Source organism: Chrysochloris asiatica, unplaced genomic scaffold (genome assembly GCF_000296735.1).
Source record: "Chrysochloris asiatica unplaced genomic scaffold, ChrAsi1.0 scaffold00045, whole genome shotgun sequence".
In the NCBI taxonomy this organism is placed as follows: domain Eukaryota; kingdom Metazoa; phylum Chordata; class Mammalia; order Afrosoricida; family Chrysochloridae; genus Chrysochloris; species Chrysochloris asiatica.
The window spans coordinates 17,136,770-17,160,520 of record NW_006408563.1 but is presented as its reverse complement, the minus strand read 5'-3'; the positions used below and the strand labels follow the sequence as shown (position 1 = coordinate 17,160,520).

The 23,751-nt window shown below is 38.5% G+C and overlaps 1 protein-coding gene across 1 annotated transcript in view; it reads right to left on the bottom strand.

Moving 5' to 3' along the window:
- Positions 1-23,751, bottom strand: part of DNAH7 (dynein, axonemal, heavy chain 7) — a 324,797-nt gene that overhangs the window by 33,395 nt on the left and 267,651 nt on the right. Inside the window, exons 57-61 of the mRNA XM_006862048.1 lie at positions 21,828-22,028; positions 17,715-17,876; positions 9,435-9,620; positions 7,730-7,867; positions 202-432 (exon numbers count right to left, since the gene is read on the bottom strand). Coding sequence (XP_006862110.1) covers positions 202-432; positions 7,730-7,867; positions 9,435-9,620; positions 17,715-17,876; positions 21,828-22,028 — 918 coding nt within the window. The remainder of the gene's footprint in view (positions 1-201; positions 433-7,729; positions 7,868-9,434; positions 9,621-17,714; positions 17,877-21,827; positions 22,029-23,751) is intronic.

The window sequence follows — 23,751 nt, the reverse complement described above, 5'->3', positions numbered from 1 at the left end:
CATTTTTCCATTAACTTTTGGAATCTCCTTTGTATTACTTAATTACCTGTTTTTAACTGTTACCTTCAGAATTCTACACTTTCCTCAAGGGCAGGATTTTTTGTTCCTATCCCAGAACCAAGAATAGAATCTGTGCCTATTAAATATTAAATGAATGCTATGCTTAATTCAATGATTCTTCTTTGGTAGATTTCATCTTACCTTGATTGCCTTTTGAATGTTGATGCATGACTCTCTTATGGTCTGCAGTAACTTATTGAAACGACCCATCTCTTGGACAAGTACAGTGTTCATACTCTGAGTGTAAGTTGTTGGGTATCTCCTCATTGCAGCCTCAACATCAAAGTTTTTTGGAAGTTTACCTAAGATGTCACCAGCCACCTCATTTACCACTTCATCTGATGACTTTGCACCAGCACCTGCAGAACGAGACTATAAAGAATACAAACTCTAAATCAGAAATCCTAATAAAGGTGTAAGAAGTACTGAGTAGGAAAACCCCTAGAGTATGAACATTGCTCTGCTGTTTTCTTCATGATCCTCCTCCACACAAGATTTATTAAGAGAGAAGACAACAGGTATGGGGTAGGGATGGTGGGGTTTCAAGAAAACAATTATCAGAGATGAGCAAGAAGGGCATAAACAGTGTTCGGAGGCAAAAGATGGTTTTGAGGAAGCAAGAGAACTGCACATTGTGCTGTGTGGATGGAAAAGGAGGAACAGGTGCTGTAAACGGAAAAGGAAAAGGATCGACATTGGCGAGGGAGCCAAATGATGATGGTAATAAAGCCCGTGAGGAAGAAATCTGATCTTGCTTTTGAGAAAACTTGCCACAAAATGTATTTGCTAATAACTCTGGTGCCTACTGGTTGCCAACAGAGATATAGTTTTCTCCTTGAACCAGGAGGGCAAAGAAAATAGTGCTTATCCCCTCTGAGCAGTAAGAAGAGTTATGGAGAAAAGGCAGCCTGTAGTGATTCACGCAGGAGGCAAGGAAGGGAATTTCATTTCTATTTTAGTTCTATATGTTTATAGTGGCACTGTGTAACTGAATTTTTATTTTCTGGAAAAGCCTTTAAATCTTCAGAGCAAAAGAATGAATGAAAGGATGTGTGTGTGTGCGTGAGTGTGTGTGTGCGCGCGCCTGCATGGTGGGGCTGCGGGGCACACACACATATTTTCCCAGTTCTAGGCAACTGTGTTCATTCTTCTTTAGGATTTTATGAGTCTTGCTTTAATTCTAAATTAGATTCCATAAATATTGATTATTACTTTTACTTAAGTTTATACTGTGACTTTCAACACTACCTACTGCATACCAGCATATGTTTTACAATAAAAGATTTCAATGTTGGTAGTTTAATTACATGATAATAAAAAGGGGGTTATGACCATAATTAATTCTTTATTATGATCCCAAAGTACTCTGTTTACAACTAAATATATAAAATCATAGTGAACCAAAAGGATAATGAATATTCAGACAAAAATAGTAAAATGTCTATTTCTATTGCGTTTGAGGAATCATGTTGATTTCTGTCCATTTATATTTTGAAGTACATACAACATGCTATAGGGTCCTACTGTGGCGCCGTAGGTTAATGCGCTGGACTGCAAAGCTGGTTTGAACTGCAAGGTCAGCAGTTCAAGCTCACCAGCTGCTCCTCAGAAACCCTATATAGGGTCGCTATGAGCCTGAACCGACTCGACTGGCACTTAACAACAACACAAAGTACTGTAAAGACACTAAGCACATTCCTATTTTTTAACAAGAGCTTTCCTAGAAAAGAAATTCATTTCTTAGAGTTTTCATAAATGCAACTTTGGATGACCCAAGAAGCAAGGTAAGCACTGGTGTGCTTACTTGCTAATATGTAGTGTAGATGTAGGTTCACATGTTTTTTAACCACATCTTGGATATGAAGAAACCCATATGATATTGTTTACTGGCTTTACTTTGCTTATTCAGGAATCCACTCCTGCACAAATGTCATTTGAAATCTTCTAAGGGTCAATTTCCTGTTGTCAAATAATGATAAGTGGATACATTTTCAAAGAGACATTGATTTTAACCTTTTGAGAGATCTTAGGTTATTTTCAGATTTGTAATATTTAAAATTCAGATCATTTTTCTATTAAAAATAGAGTCTGGCAGTTAAGTTTAAGCAAAAGAGCTCTACAAAAGTAACTCCAATATCTCTCTCACTTATATTTTTCTTAGAACAAGGCAGCTTTAAAAAGTTCTTTGAAAAATTGAATTAAAAGACAATGAACTTTGTCCACGAACTTTTTGAAGCCCCTGCGTATTTCTTAATATATAAAACAGGAGTCTTGTCATTGTTCATGTGCTCTCTGAGCTCTGCAATTGTAGGCTCTTTGCCTCTGAATTGTAGCAAACCCAATCTAAAACCATTGCACTACTGCCTGCCCATTACTCTAATAGTACTTGCCAAGCTAAGGTGCAGGGTATTGGTAGAGGTTGTTTAATTACATACTGAGAAGACACCCCTTGTGTATTTAAACTAATTTATTTGGTTCTGAGTCATTTTCTGTTGGAATGAGCCCACTGTTTTATGTATTCAGTAATGTAGCATACCCCATGAAGTTTAAATAAATCCAATGACACTACAAAGGTCCTGTTGCAAGACTAATTGTCCTAACCACTACTCATCTGTCAGTTTGTTGTACTGTTGTGGCTTGCATGTTGCTGTGATCCTGGAAGCTATGCCCCAATATTTTAAATACCACTAGGAGTCCTAGAAAATAATCTGAGAAACTGGATTATATGAAGAAAAATATGGCATCAGGATTGAAAGAAGACTCATTGACAACCTGAGATATGCAGATGATACAACTTTGCTTGCTGAAAGTGAAGAAGACTTAAAATATTTACTGATGAAGATCAAAGACTACAGCCTTCGGTATGGATTACATCTCAACATCAAGAAAACAAAAATCCTCACCACTGGACCAATAAACAACATTCTTATCAACAGAGAAAAGATTGAAGTTGCCAAGGACTTAATTTTTCTTAGATCAACTATCAACACTCATGGAAGCAGCAGTCAGGAAATCAAATGACGTATTGCATCAGGCAAATCTGTTGCACAAGACCTTTTAAAAGTGTTGAAGAGCAAAGATGTCAGATTGAAGACTAAGGTGCGCCTGACCCAAACCATGGTATTTTCAATAACATCATATGCATGTGAAAGCTGGACAGTGAATAAGGAAGACCATAGAAGAATTGATGCTTTTGAGTTATGGTGTTGGAGGAGAATATTGAAAGTGCCATGGGCTGCCCATAGAACCAACAGATCTGTGTTGGAAGAAGTGCAGCCAAGAGTGCTGCCTTAGAGGCCATGATGGCCAAACTTCGTCTCTCATACTTCAGACATATTGTCAGGAGGGACCAGTCGCTGGAAAAGGATATCATGTTTGGTAAGGTGGAGGGTCAGAGAAAAAGAGGAAGACCCAAGGGAGATGGATTGACAAAGTAGCAGCATAATGGTATCAAGCACGGCAACAATTGTGAGATTGGCCCAGGATCATGCAGTGTTTCATTCTGTTGTGCATAAATAAGGTCTCTATGAGTCAGTGCTAACTTGATGGCACCTGACAACAACAACAACAAAGAGTCCTGGTGTGGCACCATAGAATAAGCACTCAACCTTAAGGTTGGTTTGAACTTCAAGGTCAGGAGTTCAAATTCTCCAACTACTCCTCAGAAACCCTATACAGAACCACTATGGATTGGAACCAACTCAACGGCACTTAACAACAACAACAGACTATAGCAGATTAGGAAGAAGGAGAAGCAGACTACTTAGCTTTTTCTGAATACGTAGCCACTGAAAAGCTTATGAATAGCAGCAGGACATTGTCAGAAATAGTGCCAGAAGATGAGCTTCCCAGGTTGGAAGGCACTCCAAATACAACTCAGTAAAAGCTGCAGCTCGAGAAGATAAAGTCAAGTGTTATAATGGAATATACAAAGATCTGGAATTAGAAAATCAAAAGGAAGAACACCCTCAGCATTCCTCAAGCTGAAAGAACTAAGGGAAAAAATTCAAGTATCAACCTGAAATACTGAAGGCCTCTGTGGGCAAAATATTAAGTGATGCAGAAAGCATCCAAAGAAGATGGAAAGAATACACAGAGTATTTCCCAAAAGAAACCATTTATTTCAACCATTTCATGAGACAGCATATGATCAAGAGCCAATGATACTAAAGGAAGAAGTCTAAGCTGCACTGAAAGCACTGGCAAAGAACAAGGCTCCAGGAATTGATGGAATACAGTGTTTGATCAGGGAGTTGCCAGAGAGGTTCAAGCCAAATTCAGAAGAGGACGTGGAACTTGGGATATTACTGCTAATATCAGAGCACAGCATACAAGAAAGATGTTGTGTTATACTGACTGTGCAGAGGTTTTTGACTGTGTGGATCATGACAAACTCAGGATAGTATTGTGGAAAATGGGTTTTTTTCAGAACACTTTACTGTTCTGTACACAGACCAAGAGTCAGTTGTACAAACAGATCAAGGGAATACTGAATGGTTTAAACAAGGAAAGCTATATGTCAAGGTTGTATCCTTTCACGATATTCATTTAATCTGTATGCTCTGAGCAAATAATCTGAGAAGCTGGATTTATGAAAAAGAATGTGATATTGGAATTGGAGGAAGACTTATTAACAACCCGCCATAGGCAGATGAAACAACCTTGCTTGCTGGAAGTGAAGAGGACTTAAAATATTGATGAAGGTTAAAGACTTTCATCATCAGTTCCAATATAAAGAAAACAAAAGTCCTCACAAATGGACCAATAAACAACTTCATGATAAGTGGAGAACATCATGATAAATGAAGTTGCCACAGACTTCATTTTGCTTGGATCCACAATCAACACCCATGAAGCAGCAGTCAAGATATCAATGGTGTACTGCATTAGGCAAATCTGCTGCAAAAGACCTCCTTAAAGTGTTCAAGAGTAAAGATGACAGTTTGAAAACTAAGTTGTGCCTGACCCTAGCCATAGTATTTTCAATGGCCTCATATGCATATAAACGTTGAACAATGAAAAAGAAAGAGCAGAGAAGAATTAATGCATTTGAATTATCGTGCTGGTGAAGAATATTAAAAGTACCATGGACTTCCAGAACACTTCTTGGAAACCACGATGGCAAGACTTCATCTCTTGTACTTTGGCATGTTTTCATCAGGAGGGAACAGTCCCTGGAGAAGATCGTGCTTGGTACAGTGGAGGGTCAGTGAAAAAACAGGGAGACTCCCAACAATTGATGCAGTGGCAACAGCAATGGACTCAAGCGTAATAACAATTGTGAGGATGGCACCAGACCAGGTGGGGTTTCATTCTGTTGTGCGTAGTGTCACTGTGAATTGGAAATGACTCAACAGCATCCAACAACAGTTTTCTTAAAGATATGTTAATCTATTCATAGCCATACATATAGTGTTGTGCCCTGGTAAGGACTGATTTTAATTCTATTATGGAGCTCTGGTAGCATAGTGGTTATGAGTTGGGCTGCTGACCTGAGTATCAGCAGTTCGAAACTACAAGCTGTTCCGTGGGAGAAAGATGAGGCTTTCTGCTCCAGTAAAGATTTACAGCCTTGGAAGCCCTGAGCAGGTTCACTATGACTCCAAGGCACACCACCACCACCACCAATGTGTAGTGCTATTAATGTGGACCCCTGGTATGGCACTGTTGGTTAATGTGTTGGACCACAGGGTTGGCTTGAACTGTAAAGTTGGTGGTTCAAGCTCACCCGTTGCTCCTTGGGAGCCCTATACAGGGTCGCTATGAGTTGGAGTCGACTCAAAGGCACTTAATAACAACAACAGTGTGTAAAATGGACATAGAAATAGTCTTTGTCCTTTTGCCCTATTAGAAAATGCCACCTTGGCATAGACCCAAAAGGAGTTCTCAAACTCTTCAATCATCTGCTTTGTTTCTTTGATCTGTTCAGCGTCTCTGGCGATCTGCCCTCTATGCTTTATCTCATTTTTAGAATCCAGAGAGATGGTATTTGTTGTTAAGTAATCAGGTGTCAGTTCCAACTCATAGCAATCTTGTATAGAATTTCCAAGACTTTAAATCTTCATGGGAGCAGAAAGCCTCATCTTTTTCCCTTGGAGTGGCAGGCGGGCACCACACACCTCATAGCTTGCAGTCCAATGCTTAATGAGTAGCCTAGGGTTAAGTACAGGAGTCCTGGTGTGCCAATGTGGGATAATGCGCAGGACCACAGAGTCAGTTTGAACCAAAATCCACCAGTCACTCCTCGGAAACCATATACAGGGTTGCTATGAGTCAACAGGATTCCAAGGCACTTAACAACAACAACAGGGTGAAGTACACAGATTTTCGAACCAAACTTGTAAAAGCCCACCGTTTGGCTTTGAGTTCCTGTTTCCAATTGTACTAGCTGACCTTGGGCACATTAGTTCATCTTTCTGTGTCTCAGTTTTCTCACTGTACAATGAGAATAATAATAGTCCCTAACTCTTAGGATTATTTGTAAATACTACAATGTTTAATATACATACAGCACTTAGAGCAGCGCTAGCATACAGTTAGCATTAGTATTTATCAAAAAAATAAAAAAACAAAAGTGCATACTCCTTCTGAAAGGAGAACAGCAAACACAAGAGAACCCTCGTAATAGACACACGAGATTTAGCAGTATTTTCATTCACGTGGGCTATGGCATGCTGGCTTCTGATGTCTCTGAAAATAACTCTGTGATATGGTCACCTTGCACTTGGTGTTCTCACTAGTTGAACACTGTACACCCACCAAGAATCCGCTGTAGTCTTCCCCCTAAACATTTTTATACATTTTGTATTTATGATTACAATTGCACACTTTAATTAAATCGTATTTAATCTCATAAAATGTGAGTGTGAGAGAAACTGCTTCTATGTGAACAAGACTCTGGAAAATTTGAAAAAGGTTAAGTCATTTTTAAAAAATTGCTGTCAAATTAAGTCTGAAACAGCCAACAGCAAAGATTACTGGTGGCACATTGGATTAAATGTTGGACTGTTAACCATAAGGTTGGAGGTTCAAACCCAGTAGCTGCATCATGGGAGAAACATGAGGCAGTTAGCTCCTGTAAAGATTTTTATAGAGTCAAAGGGTTATAGGGTTGCTACGAGTCCCAGTCCACTCAATGGCAGTGGGTAAAAGACTGGGAAATAAAAGATGTAAAATTCTAGAGAGATACTGTTATCAAACTGCTTCCCAAATATCATTGAAATTCTTCTCCCACTTTAAATACATTGAAAAAGAACATGTTGTTGGCCTTAGTACCATCGAGTCATTTCTGACTTATAGGGACCATCCCAGGAGTGGCTGGTGAGTTTGAACTGCAGACATTGGTCCAGGACCCCCAAAAGGACATACATAGTATAGAATATGTTAGGGCATGTGTTATGCAAGAAAAGCAAAATAGAACATCTAGCAGTAAAATGATACTCAAAATAAGAGATCTTTGCTTCAAATCAAAAGATTGAGGGAGGAAAAAATCCATATAGATTTGTTCTTTGTGTTAAACTCTCTATGTAAGGTATGTGTGTGTTTTTCCTTACTAAAAAAATGACTCCCTGCTTTGAAAGAATTGTGTGAGAGAACTGCTTGCTGGCACATGCTGTTTGGAGGGTGTCCCTACAGGCCTCAGGAGCCAATTCCTGTACAGATCACACACCTGTGTGAGAAGAATGTTATCAAATAGCAGCTGAGTTTCTGACTGATCCTTGGTGATATCTGCATTGGCATTCATCCCAAAGATTTCTGGTGATGGGGTCAGCGGCAGAGTCTTTGTATATTCAATGTAGCTTTTGTGCTGCAAGGATGAATAACAAGAAGTCAGAAGGTCAGAAATCAATTGTTCAATAGAAAGTTCTCACAGAAAAGAGGTAATTTTCAATCCCCAAGTTAATGAGTAGATGAGCCTGGGAGACTGGACACAGAAGGCTTTCATTTTCTTTTAGCCTGTGACAAAGTTAAAAATATGTATACATGGACACATAAAGAAAAAGAAACTGTAACATTCAACTGGAATGTGTTTTAAAATGGAGGGAGAGGCGAATCCTAGTAACTTCATTTAGAAGTTTCTTCCAGAAATATCTTCCTTGCTGCATTTTGCTGATGACTATTCCTAGTATTTCACAATAAAAATAAACTTTTCTGATTATAAAATTTACTTTTAATGTGAAAAATCCATTCAGTTTAGAAAAGTAAAACTTAACAAAATTTTCTTATCCCTAGATAACCACTATTAACAAAGATACATTTGTATCTTTTAAAGTATATGCATAAAATTTGTGATATTTTATTTACACAGAATTTTATCAAAATTTTATACCTTTGTTGATGTCCAGAGGATCGCTGAAAAACATCCACGTACATATATGGCAAAGGGTTACAGCATCGATGGGTTCATGATATGGGTCACATTACACACATTTATCTTCATCTTGCTTTTTTCTCATTTGACAATTCATCATTGGAGATCTCCTTACTTATGACCCTCCATGTTGACATGCTGTACCTGATTAGCAACCTAGGTTATGCTAAGATCTACCCTGGCAAGATCTGCCCTTAGCTAGCATTCATCCTAGTGAATGGCGGGGTCAGGGTTGGGAGCTAAGGCATTTATCTCTGTTGCATGAGGCTGTGCGCTTAACTTTCAATATGTGCCCTTTTTATTTCTGGGAATAAAACAATTTGAATAAAACGATTTGAACTAATTTGAATGCCCTGGCACGTCCTAGAAAATGATAATATGGTCATCTGAAGGCAGATACCACATCTCCCACAAGACAGGTCTAGAAGAACAGCATAAGGGAACCTTGGCCTGTTGGCACAGCTGGTTCTGTGACTCTCTGCCACTTGCTAGTTGCGGGCCTTGGAGAAACCACTTCACCTTAGCAAACCTGCTTCCTTGTTTGTAAGAGGGATAAAATAGTACTAACACTGCTCCTTTGAGGTAATTATGTGTAACTGCTTTGTAAATAATTAAGCATGATACAAGCATTAAATATTAATGATATTTGTCACCTCTCCCATGTGTATTTTCATTTTAAATGGGGACAATGCCTTATTACCCAAAGGACTGAATTCATGATGGCACAATTTCAAGTCACTTTGGAAGCTAGTCTTGGATGAGGAATGCTTCTGATATTTCTCACATCACTGTGGACAAGAAACTACTAACTCCATCTAAGCATGGGGTTTGCTCTGTTCCTATAAGACTAGAGAGAGCACAGATAATAAATGCAAGGGTTAACAAAAAACAAGGTTTCAGGAAATCACCTTAAATATATATATATATATATATCAATCAACATCATCACTACCAGAGGAATTTCATATTTTACTGCATGTAGTTTTCTAAAGGGCATACTTACATCGCCAGAAGGAGGGACAAAATAGATGCCACTTGAGTCAAATTTATAGTCTGAATTTTCCACTAATTCTGAATTGAAGAATTTGTTGAGGATGCTACGCAATGTGCGACGATCCCAGTCGTCAGTCACCCTGCCTCCATAATTGCATTCACCTGTCATGTATCGCAGAGCATCGTAAGGCAGCTCCTAAAACGGAGAGCGCAAGTCACTCACCTAATGAAGTGCTATTGCAGTGTATACAAAACTCTTTCTCATTTACTCATATTATTAAATGAAATATCTTACACAAAATTTTGTATCAACACAATTTCCTTTATATACTTCCTTGTGAAATGTAATTTTTCAGATGGTCTTTCTCTCCCTTTGAGGCTTTTTATTTCCATTCAATCATTGCTGAGAAGAGAGGTCCTCTATTGTGAATTCTTCACTTATTTTTCAAGTAACACTAAGCATCTATTATGTGCCAGGCACAAATGATTTAGAGCACAATCTCATCCTTGAGAACTATGCACTGCTGAATGATACGTAAACAAATCCAATATAATTCAAATCATCGGTGTTTGTTTTCTTCACTATTTTTCATAGTAATGGATATTTACACAATTGGAATCACACTGTACACACTAAATTTTCATCAAATCTCATGAGTTTTAGCCCTTTCATGAAATATTATTTGAATATGCTATAATATTTAATCATTACCTTCTAATGCTTAAGATTCAGACGTTCACACTGTTCAGTATTGTGTTTTAGCAAACATGCATGTTATGTTTTTTAGCCTAGATTTCTAAAAAGGAAGTTACTATGTCAAAGTGAAGGAACTTACAAAGAACACTGAACCGACTGCTCTTCTCAACTGCTGTAACAATTGTAGCAATCAGTTTAAAAATCTTTGCTAATTTGAAAGATCACAGATAGTTAACATTGCTTTAATTTGCATTTTCTAGAATACTTGTGAGGTTCATAATTTTTCCATATGTCTAATAACCTTTTGTAGTTCTAATGTGGTGCTTTAGCATAAGGACTGAAACCCCAAGGTAGATTTGAGGTTCAAACTCACCAGCTGCTCCTTGGAAACCCTACACAGGGTCACTATGAGTCGGAACCAACAACACTTAGCAACAACAATAACCTTTTGTAGTGCTTCTGAGAACAAGCCTTCTACTCATTTTTTAAAAAATATTGACATCTTGACAGTTTGTGTATGTGTGAGTGTGGTTATGTTCATAAGCTGTTTTATAAAGTGAGCATTTAAGAAATGTGTGGCAAAATCTTTTCCAGTTAGTTTGCCTTTTGCCTTTAAATGATGTTCTTTGGTGTAAGCATTTTTACATGTTTACAATGATGGGTTTTTTCACACTGCATTGTCTTTTGATCCTAAGCATACACACCTAGCAGCAGTATAGAAGAATTTTCAACATTCTCACCAACACTAAGAATTATTATTTAGAGAAAAAGAAAAAGGAAAAAAGACAGTTAAAGGATACAAGTATTTTTAATTGTTTTAATTTTCTGTGTTTATTATTAATATTGACACTAAAAATATTTATTCACCATTTGTTTTCTTTATTATGTAAATGATCTTCTCTGATCTTTATGTGTTTGCTTAATTTGAATGTTTATCTTTTTTCTTATTATTGAAGACTCGTTATAAGGAAATTGAATCATTCTGTCATATAAATTTTAAGAATTGTCTCCAACTTTTTGTTTGCCTTTTATTTTTATGATGTTTAATTGCTTATATTTTTAAAACCGCAAAGGTTGAAAATATTCTCTATGCAAACACAGCGTCCTTTTAATTTAGAATTTTTTTATTTACCACTTCTGTGCTTTATATACCTTTCTAGCGGTTATCTGTTGAGCTCTAAAGTGTATGGAAACTGCGTTTCAATGATCCCACTGGGAGGAATCTCTTCTATAGAAATAATAGCACCAAAGAAGAATAAGTGATTAGAGAGGGGAAATGTACTGAATCAGTGGTTGGGAATTTATGAGGTTTGTTATTTTGAGGCAATCAATATAAGAAAACATGTGTTACTGACAGCCTGCTTGGAAAGACAGAATCAGAAAGGAAAATGCTCGAATATTTATGTCCAACTGCAAATGGGCTGTGAGCGTGATCAAGGATGCTGAGTTCTGCCTCATTGACAGGCCCCCACTTCATAAAAGGAAAATCAAGAAACTCATGCTGATGTGTGCTGTCAAGTTGGTTCCAACTCACAGCAACCCTGTGTAGGGTTTCCAAGGCTAAAAATCTTTAGGGGAGCAGAAAGTCTCATCTTTCTCCCATGGAGGGGCTAGTGGGTTTGAACTGCTGGCCTGGTGGCTAGCAGTCTAGTGCTTATCCTACAGTGTCACCAGGGTTCATTAAATAAGTTGTAATCAAAGTAGAGAGCATATGGGCCAGCCAGTCCCTGAGAAGGTTTTGTGATGCAGACAGAAAAGATTTGGAAGGGGAGAATTTGATTTATGCATAAAAGGGTTAAACTCTGCCAACGGGTCCCTGAGAATTTACACCTAACATGCTATGCTACCTTGCTGTTTCTGTCAGCAGCATGGTCACACCAGAGTCAGTGACCCTGGGGGGTGTTTTCTTCCCGAGGCCCAGGTGAAGTGACTGGAGACATAGAAATAAACAGTACTTTTCTCCTTGGATTGAGTGCTTTCTCTGTTGTTATGGGATACTTAAGCTAAATTTGTAATGAAAACCTAGTGTGCAACATTATATGCAGAGTTGTTCCCTTCAGCATCATTTTATTAATAAAAAAATTGAAATAAAATTGTAATTGTTAACAAAAGGGAAATGTTATATAAGTAGATGTTAAAACAAAGATCTATATCTATTTTGAAAGTTGTTCACAACACATGTAAACAAAGCAAACTGAAAATGACTATGCACAGCATTTTATGGAAAAATGTGTGCATACATATGTATGCATATGTGTATCTATATATGCAGAGTCCAGATGTGGCGCTTTGGATTAGCATTGAACTGATAACCACAAGGTTGGTAGTTCAAACTCACCAGCCGCTCCTCAGAAACACTATACAGGGTCACTATGAGTCAGAATCAACTTGACACACTTAAGAGCAACGACAATTTCTATATGCACAAGAAAACTCCTGGAGAGGCATGCTATGAGCTGTGAAACTGTGAAATCTAGTTACTTTGGAGTTGATGAAGTGGTTAGAATGGGGAGTAGGCCTTTCTCACACACACATAACAAAATCACAACAAAAGTAATTGCCCATTTGACAAGCAGATAATACAAAGGGGCTTCAAAAAGTTCATGGAAAAATTCCATTATCTTTTTATTCAATTATTCTACAAATGTTTTGAAGTTCATATGTCTATGTTGCTGTTGTGTGCCACCAAGCCAATTTTGATTTACAATAACCATATATGATAGGACAGACCTGCCCATAGGTTCCCTAGACTATAATCTTTCCAGAAGCAAATTTCTAGGTCTTTTCTCTCACAGAGCGGCTGGTGGATTTGAACAGTTGACCTTTTAGTTATCAGCCAAATGCACCTGTCATTTATTTTTTGCTTTCATTTTTCCTAGCTTTAAAAAAATCTAATAGGAATTATATTGTATGTAGCAAGAATCTAACTTCATTTTTTCCTAATAGCAAATAACCAATTATTCAATCATCATTTCTTTCATTTTTATTCTTCTTAAATGCTGCAATTGTTATATCAAATTTCTACATATAGTAATGTTGCCGTTTTTGTTTTTGAGAGATGGAAGATCCTTTCCTATGTCACGAGATAGTAATTCATACACCAAATAGATATTGATTGAGCACTGGGGATATAAGAGTAAACAAAACCAAGTCCCCATTAGACAAAATGTGCTTTCCTTCTGGGTATTTCCCAGGGACCTGTCTGTCACCAGGTCTGGTAAGTTTGCCAGAGCAAGTTGGGGACTGAGAACCTATGTTCCTCGTCAATACACTATAGAATTTTAAGGACAAGATGACAGAGATGATGGGCAAGTAGATCAAAACTGGAGCCATTTCCTGTTCACACAGGTGTTCAGCCACAATGCTAAGGATCTCAACACAAGGTGAACAAAAAGGGGGAGGGAAGTTTGGATCCTGAGTGTTAGTTTAAAAAAGAATTCAAAACTAGACAAGAACTGAACACAGACAAGGGCATGACAAATACAAAGAAAATAAATGCAACCCCCAGGGATGTGAAAGAGCACATCACACTGGGAAGAGAGCAAGTAGACTGTAGAAATGCAGTAGAGCACCTGTGGTTGAAAGGAGAGGTGAGGAAGGGTGAAGACTGATGTGGCTGGGGAGGGATAAGGAATAGCTGAGCACTGATGGCTTCCAGGTTTCTAGCTTGAGGGTTTGGTGATTGTGCTTCCATGACTTTGATGCAGGAAAAGAATGGAAAATGGGGCACAACAATGTTTAATAATTCTCCATGGAAACAGGATTCCTTAAAATAATCTTCCTTCTGCTACTTCTGAGAATTTTCCCAATTCCTTGAACTATTATTTCTTTATGAAACACTTCACTTTATATCAGCTTTTTATGTTAGCACCTGACTAGAAATTGAGGCCCAATGATACGTTCTAGGCCCAATGCTTAATAGGCCAGGGATCTCACAGGTGAAATCTTTATCTGATTGCTACTGGTATTTCCTACTCTAAAATGCCTGAGATTTGCCTGTGGATCTCCCCCACACTATAGGCTTGCTTTGATATTTCATTCTTCTTGTCTAGGGAACCCTAGCAAGACCATGTTTTCCAGTCATGAAACAAGGATCCTGAAATCATTCACTCCTTTCCCCTGCTCCACATTTGACATGTTCCTGTTTTGTTAAGTGCCATCAAGTCAGTTCCAACACATAGCTTTTCAAGGGTGGCTTCTAGCTGCAGTAAATTATAATTAGAACTTATATATCTGTTTGCATGGCATTAGTAGATCCACTGGACCCATGTTGGAGCCAGAAGCATATTCTGGTACAAGTTAGGAAGTCCTAACTTGCAACCATAAATTCACCCATATTCCAAGTGGAGATGAATCCACCCCTCATTCCTTTGAGTCCTTCATTCTATTCAGTCTCTTGATGGCCACAGCTGTCTAGATTTCCTGTGTGCATATAGTATGCACTACTGCTGATGTTGCTGTGAGCTCTCGAGTCCGTCCTCACTGATAGCGACCCTGTATAGGGTTTCAGGGGCTGTAAATCTTTATGGGAGCAGAAAGCTTCCGCTTTCTCCTGTAAAGTGGCTGGTAAATTCAAACTACTGACCTTGTGGTTAGCAGTCCAACTCTTAACTCATTACAGTATCAGGCTCCTTACAGTATGCACTAGACAGCTGAACTCTGATCGCTCTATCAAGACAGTGGATCATTATATTTTAAGAAAATGTGTTGACTTTTTCAAAAGGGTTATACTTAATAAAAGCACAGGAATTGTGAATCCACATTTTTCAAAGAATCCCTCCTTTAACTCTTGATGAATTCCATGTGACTCATGAGTAGCAGTTTTGTCAAGCTTGCTTTGTGATTATTGTGCTCAGAGTATGGGAAGCACAACGGAATTGTCATTTAATAGAGGAAATCAGTCAGTCCTGTATGTCATTAAAGTATTATTGATTAAAGAGAAATAGCTTGTACTTGTAGCACATAGTAACTCATCACTGTAGATTTACTACATTTCAGTACCATATATATATATTTTTTGCTATAAATGGACTAAAAGAAACACAGGTGTGAATGTGAAAACTAGTCATCCCTCCCCAAATAAACAAGAAGCTCTGGTAGCATGGTGATTACAAGTTGGGCTGCTAACCTCAAGGTCAGCAGTTCAAAACTACCAGCAGTTCCATGGGAGAAAGATGAAGCTTTCTGCTCCCATAAAGATTTACAGCCTCAGAAACCCTATTCAGGGTCACTATGAGTTTCGAACTGACCCCACAGCACATAACCACCACCACCCCAAATAAATACAGTATAATTTCTGAAAAGTCCTAGAGGATAGATACGGATATATAACACTCTTTGAAGTTACAGTTGCAAATCCTAACACAAAATATTTCATTGACTGCAGCCTTTGACAAAGTCCCTATTCTTCACATTCCCTATTTACTCAGCTTGCTTTCTGCTCTTTCTGTACTTCAAATCTGTATTCCTTCTTACCATTGATATTTGGTGCTCACCAACATTCTATCTTAAGTTGGTAAGGACACAGGGCTGTGCTGCAGCTAATTTTAATTCACATTCAGTGCCAAACCAGAGAATCATACTGAATTCACAATAATCTGAGAAGTTTCATCTCTGATAGAAAAAAACATCAAAAGCTTTACTTGGATTCCATGAAATGAGAGTGAAAATGAATTATTGATTGGAATTGTGTGATTTTTCTATTTAAGCATTTGGTGACACTGACATGAAAGTTGCATCATTTGCCTGTTTAACAATTTCTTCTTCCACTAATAGAAGCCACACATGGGTTCTGTGAAGAGAACTTATTTAGAAGAAACGCTTGATCCGATTTGATGCAGTTGCACCTTCTGCAGCTGCATGTGTTCAATCAGCATTTTGGGACAAAGACTTTTTGAAGTAACTACTAACTTTGGAAATCTGCTTCTTCAGTAAATTTATGTTTTCAGGTTTCAGCAGTACTACCAGTGAGATGACTGTGGTCCCCACGGTGAACAGCAAATGCCCACAAACATTTGTACAGGCCAAATATTCACCATTAAGTTGACTAAGAAACAGAAACACAGTTCGTAATTTTGCTGTACATTTGCTTTTTAAAACTTGTTTCCTAATAGGTTTACTGAAAAATTAAAAAGTCAGCAGATGATAAAATAAGTAATCATCATAGATTTACACTGCACAGTAAGTGACAAAACCACGGTAGCAGGAGCTTTCAGATGACTCTATATGTATGTGCTCAGTCTCTGCTTCACCTACATAGGTCATAGACGTTAATCCTATCATTTCCCATGCCTTCTATTGATGCTTCTAACTGGTGACTGGAATTTTGTATTTCCTGATGGCAATGGGAAAGTCATAATGTCCCTTAATAATTCACCAAGTGACCATGATAGGCAGCAGTGTTTACCACTCCTTCTAGGACTTCTGAGACTTTAACCATTTGTGTCCCAGGGTACTTGGTATTCAGTGAGCACTCTGCGTGCTATCTTTGAATGGGAAGTGTTAGTCTGTGATCCAAAGAGTTACCACTGGTGTTTTTTTCACCACATCCAGTGTCATCACGGGACACATACTTATTCACATCATTATAGGAGTCCTGGTGTGGCACTGCAGGACAATGAGCTAGACCATAAGGTCAGTTTGAACCGCAAGGTGGGTGTTTCAAACCTACCAGCTGTTCCTGTGAAGCCTTATACAGGGTCGGAACCCACTAGACGGCACTTAACAACAACATACATAATATGCTAATCAGTCCTGGACTGCTAACCACAAGGTCTATGTCTCAAATCCACCAAGCACTCCTCAGAAACCCTATACTGAGTCGCTATGAGTCTATCCTGACTTGGCTTGTAACAATAACAATTACGTAGGTAAAATGGTATCTAATTTTAAGATTAGGCAGGAATAGATATGATCAGGTTTTCTTTAAGAAAAAGAACTCTGGTTTAGTTAACGTTTGTATCATTTAAAAGTTTAAACTACTCTATTCAATAAGACAAAGGGAAAAAAAAATCTCAAAGAAGAGTACACTATTTCGAAGTACAAAAGCAATGATAAGTGTGTGTGTTTATACATCAGAATATAGAGGAAGAAATGTGAGTGATATGACATTAGATGGTTTTGGCTGATCTCCAGAATCTATACTTCTGGTTAACACCCACTGCTTAAATCGTTCATTTTTTTCCTGACAAATGGCCCAAACTCTGGAATAACAGTACAATGGCATTTCCCTAAAAGTGCTCTAGAACAGAAGAAAATTTGTCTTTTGTTGTTGTTTTCTTTTCATTTTGAAACCTGGTTGATCTATGGTCCTCTCAAATCCTTGATCACCTTTCATGTCCCACAGGCATTTATGTGTCACAGTAAATGACAAATACAGATTCCTAATGCACAAACTGACATCCTAACTACCTACTACCGTGGTCCGAATATCCTAGTATAATAAAGTACTACTTAATACGCTGTGGGGCACTATCCTTCTTATTCATTTTATAAGAGTAGAGATTAATCAGAAGTCCCTGCTTGTTGTATAAACACTTAACAACACGATAAAGGGCAGAATAGGTAATGAGCTGGCTGTGATTTTTCAGTTACCTCATACTGGTTGAGGAACATTTGGAGTTGCTGTACACTGATTCTTAGGTCAGTCTCATTGAACTCGTAAGGGATATTCCACCCCAGAGGTCCAAATTTCCGTCTCTCTTGCACCAAGGCATGGAAAAAACAGAGGCCATACAACAATTTCTTGAATTCTTCCTGTAATGATTAGAAATGGTACCATAGCATTAATCACCCCCAACATTGCGTTATACTTATCAGATATCAAAATGAAAGTAATTCATTTCTTTTGTTGAGAAATAGCATCAAGATATATTTACCCCAAAGTAAAACCAAAATAGAATTAAGTCTGTTACTGTAAGCTATTGTGGCAAAAATAGGCTTACTTATATGCATGTTCAATGGGCACACTTAGCTATGTTCACCAGGGCTTTAGGACACAAGGTTGGCTTTCCAACTCAAAGTGACTATAAAACTTTACATTATTTGAGAGCAAACTGAAAAGTCATGAGGCTACCCACCAGTTTTATCCAAGGGCAGGGATGAAGTTTCCTCCGTGGAGTAAATTGTGAAGGGTGAGAAGGAAACAAAAATGACACACACAGAGATGACAGAAACTAAAGGAAAACATATTGCACTAATTCTCAAGCTGTTTTAGATATATCAGAGGATTAAGCAAATCAGTAAATGTGCTGAAGTTGTGAGGAGCCAGGTTTCTCATTATGGAAGAAAAGAATGAGGAAGAAGAGAACCCCAAGTTGATGAACTGGGCTTGGAGGTATCAGTATAAACTCATGGTTTCTAAAATATGTGTGCATGTAAGCATATATTTGTGAACATGTACTTGCATATATATTGGTAGTGGTGGTGCTATGCTGTGAAGTTGGTTCCAACTCATAGCGACCCTGGATGGGGTTTCCAAGGCTGTAAGTCTTTACGGGAGCAAATATCTCATCTTTTTCCCATAGAGTTGATGGTGAATTCGATGCTTGACTTTGTGGTTAGCCACCCACTAGAGCTCTCTCTCTCTCTCTGTGTGTGTATAGTGACCCTATATAAGGTTTCCAAAGAGAAGCTGGTGAGCCTGAACCATTGACCTTGTAGTCCAGCACATTAAACTGCAGTGCCATATCAAGACCAGTATATATATTAGGGGGCTTCAAAAAATTCAAAGAAAAATGGAATTAAAAGATAATGAAAAGTGTCCACAAACTTTTTGAAGTCCCCTCACATATATATGTATGTGTGTATGTATATTTGATATGTGTGTGAGAATGTACATACTTGTGTATATTTCCTAATTATTTCCTTTAAAGAGCCAAGAACCAAAGATATCCCAGTAGTAATGAGCACATCTAGATCTTGGTATCTTCTACCATTACACACTAAAAGGAGCCAGAGCTCCTCAGGAAAATGTCTGGTTCCAGGACTGGGCCAGGATAGTTACGAGATGAACCTAGAACAACTCATTAAGTCAGAAAATAAGGAGTGATGATAGTAACAATATTAATAGAATACAAAAAAAAAAATGGGCATGTCACAAATACAAATATGCTAGCTAGCATGAAGGGGCTTCTACTGACTATATCTGAGCACCAAATTTGAGCAGCAAAAGCCTTAAGTGGCGGTGGTGGTGGGTGTGTGCTACTGAGTCGGTTCTGACTCAGAGAAATCCTGTATAGAGGTTAGAGCCGAAAGGCTCTAAATCTTTACAGGAGCAGAAAGCCTCATCTCTTTCCCACCAAGCAACCGGTAGATTCGAGCTGCTGACCTTACGGTTAGCAACCCAGTCCTTAAACTACTACACAATCAGGGTTCCTTAAGAGATAAGTAGACTAATGAATTATAAAGCCTTGGGAAAAAACCCATAATCCATACTTACTAGTAATACATAGGAAAATAATGGGGGAGAATGGAGGGCTGCTGAGTTCTAAGTGCCCACTGGGAAACATGGAAGGGGTGCTGGAGATAGAAAATAATCAGTTTGCAATCATCATAGGAAATCATTTGCTGAAGCAATAACCATCAGTGAATTTTAAACCTGGGTAGAAAGTAGATTTTGATGGGGGACATGGTCCTAAAATGTTTCCTAATAGACTGATCATTAATTGCAAGAGGAAAGTACAGTTTTTATACAGTGGAGAAACCAGGCAATGCCTTGTCTGTTGTTGTTGTTATTGTTGTTGCTGTTAAAGTGTCATCAAGTCAATTCTGACTCATAGCAACTCTGAATAGGGTTTCTGAAGCTGTAAACCTTTGTGGGAGCAGAAAACCTCATCTTGCTCCTGAGGAGTGACTGGTGGGCTTGAACTGCTGACCCTATGGTTCACAGTCCAGTGCTTATCCTACAGAGCCACCATGTTCCCCACACCTCATCTTTCTCCTGCAAAACTGCTGGTGAATTTGGACTGCTGACCTTGTGGTTAGCAGTCCAACACATAATCCACTAAGCTACCAGAGCTCCTTACACCTTCTCTAGGTGATCAAAGGTAATACTGTTAGTGAGGGACAAATGGACATCATGTGCCTCCAGACGTGACACTGGAGACTCTAACTGAGAAATTGTAATCTGAATCATCCAATCATGAGGAAGCATCCAGCAAACCCCAAAAGAGAAATGTTCAATTTAACAATAAATGGGACAGGTGAATTCTTAAAAAATGTCCATGTCATAAAAAATACAGAAGTGCTGGGGGAAATGTTCCCAACTAAAGAAGGCAAAAAGACATGGCAAATAATGCAATGCTTAACTCTAGACCCTCTCCCATAATGGCGGGAGACCAAGCTGGGACACAAATTCCATCTTGTTCAAGTTACTAAAACTGATGACTAGACTGTGGCTATGTAGGATAATATCCCTGTTTTTAGCAAATATAAGCTGTAGTGCTTAAGGAGAAAGAGCCAAGATACATGTAATTTAGCTGTAAATTATGCATGTGTGCATACATGTTTACAGAGAAAGAAAGAGCAAGAAACACAAATGGTACAAAATTAGAAAGGAAAGAAGTCTTCTTTGTACTAGTTTTACACTTGCAACTTCTCTGTAAATTGAAAATTATTTCTAAATAAAAAGCACTTGACCTTAAGGTCTGTTTGAACCGCAAGACTAGTGGTTCAAAATCACCCACCGCTCCTTTGAAACCCTATACAGGGTTGCTATGGGTTGGAATGGACTCAACTGCATTTAACAACAACATAATAACTGTGACTGTGACTAGAGAGACTTTTAGATCTAAAAGAAAGGGACGGTTGAGTAAAACTTTGCAAAGGACTTTGTGCGGCTCATCAGCTATAGAAGCTCCCTCATGACCCATCTGGGGGTAACCTGCTGTCTCTGAACACAATCAGTGCAAAAGCGAGTCATATGGTAACTCTTAGACATTAGGGAAAAGATTTGGCTCAGATTTTTTTAATATAGATTTTTCCTTTGTTTTGTTTTAGTATCCAAAACTGTTGCCTAATGAACGTATTACTTTATTTTTAATGTTTTCTTCTGGTATGTACTTAAAATATATTCAGACATTAAGAATGTGAGCTTTTAAATGGCAAAATCTTACCCAGGTTCATGACCTCTCTTAAAAAGAAGCTTCCATTTTTAATTATGGTAAAACGCCATGAAACAATTTCAAGTCACAGACATCCACACACAGAATTGTAATCATGAAAGCAGTGGGTGGCATCCCTGCTTGCCTGATGACGCTAAAAAAGACTCATATGAGTCTCATCAATCAAGGAGCAAAATCATTTTGGCACTCATTATAGTCATATGGAGAAAATATTTTTATGTTTTCATTTAGAGATATGCCTCCAAATAGCAAAGGGCTCAGCTAATAGACTCAAAACAAGATTCTCCAGCCTTGCAGATTTGTATTGGGAATGGCTTACAGCTGACTTTCTAAATAGAAAGCTACATTATTAATGACACACCACAAGATCTCAGCTGAGCAAGAATGAGTCTGGTGGTAAAATTAAAATAAAATATTAATAAAATTGACTTCCCCCCACAGTCAATCAGTAATCAAAACCAACTGCACTGCAGCGCAGGAGGCCTATTTAATTTGTAGTTTTACTCTGCACACATCCATAATCACTAGGGGCCACTTGAATTGCTTTACAGGGCTGAGGTAACAAGACTTATCCATTACTAACAGGCTTTTTGCAGCTGCCAAAGAACTCGGGGTCAGAGATCGGGTCCATGAGGTACGATCGAATGATATTAGCCCGTAAACCTTTCGGGGCTTCATTGGTCATTTTCACTCCATTTTGCAGCACGGATACGGGGAAATTCGGAGATGGGTAACTTGTCAACCAAATTCGGAAATCCGGATGTGTGGTTTCTGGGCTTAACTCCTATAAGAAAAGAAATCAGATAGAAAAGCATGAAAAATACCCGAGGAAAATCTCAGGGTTGTGTGTTTCCTGGGGAGTGGGGGCGAGGGGCGCTGGACTGACAGAGGAAGATGCATGTTGACAAAACGGAGCTGTCACCGCTGCAGTTTGTGGCCCGCCCACCGCCATCAAATGGGCTCCGACTCACAGTGATCCTTTGCATGGTTTATGAGACTGTAAAACTTTTAAGAGGGCGGAAAGCCTCATCTTTCTCCTACAGAGGAGAACACCTAGTAGTCCAGTGCTTACCCATACTGCACCAGACCAGGACTTCCATATGAATAGAAAGTTTTAAAGAGGTGTTATATAATTCAGAGTTGACTAAAGTAAAAACCATGGCTTCAAATCGACTCTGGAGGTTCAGTCATGGCTGAAGAAGCAACAGTGGAATGAAACCAAATTTGTAAAATGTGGCTGAACTGAAACACTAACCATAACAGGTAAAAATTACAGGTTTAATCCCTGATGGAACCATACTTCCCCATAGAAAACAAAGGCAGAATGCGTGTAGTTAAATTCGGTCCCTAACTCAAAGATGGTGCCAACAAAATGACTTTCAGTGTGTGTCACTCTCCACGGTCCTGACAACAATCCAACATCAGGCTCCTGAAAGAGCTCACGCCACCTCTCCCAAATCTCCCATTTCAGGGCTGCAATCTATAATTTTTCCTGTTCTCTTTAGACTTCCAGATAACCCAAATTTAAAAAATTCAGGCCTGTTCCACTTTTACTTTGTTGGGCGTGATTGAACTGCTTAGAACAAGTTCATAGCCCTAACAAAAACACTCCAGAAAATCTCGTATCTTCACTAATGTTGCTGAAATGTTTACAGAAATTATCCCTTTGCCTCAGAGCTAGATTAAGTATAATCCCTTCTTTAAAACAAAACAAAACAAAACAAAACAAAAACCATACCTAGGTTGTGAGAATAAGCAACACACTCAAATGAACCAATATTAAACCAAGCAGGGAATTTTTTAAAAAAGGATTTTGAAGGTTGAAAAGAACTTGCATGTCCTGAAGCATTAAAACATACATTATGCTTGTTTAGGGACTCCTGGTAGTGTAGTGATTATGAATCAGGCTGCTAACTTCAGGGTGAGCAGTTCAAAACTACCAGCTGTTCCAAGGGAGAAAGATGAAGCTTTCTGCTCCTGTAAAGATTTACAGCCTCAGGAACCCTGTACAGGGTCGCTATGGGTCGGAACTGACTCCATGGCACATAACAACAACAATAACAAAAAATATTTGTTTAAGGGGAAGGTCAGACCTGAACTACACAGGGTAACAGCATTGTTGTGAAGGTTATATAGAGTCTAGGAATAATTATCACATGCCTTCCTCTCTCTTTCTGTCTAATCCCACTCCCCACTGCTACTTCCCCCAGTTGTCCATGTCAGTAGTATCTAACTTTTTTTTCTTTAGTCATAAATCTTTATCAGTAAAAAATGTGTTTGCACTCATCTGGTGAAGGAGTGAGAATGAATTAAGAAGGATGTGTTCAACTGTTTCAAGAGGTAGCATATGATCAAGAGCCAATGATACCGAAGGAGGAAGTCCAAGGTGCATTGAAGGAATTGGCAAAGAAAAAGGAACCAGGAATGGATGGAATAAAAATTGAAATCTTTCAAGAAAGTGAGGCAGCACAGGAGGCACTCACTCATCTCTGCCAAGAAATTTGGAA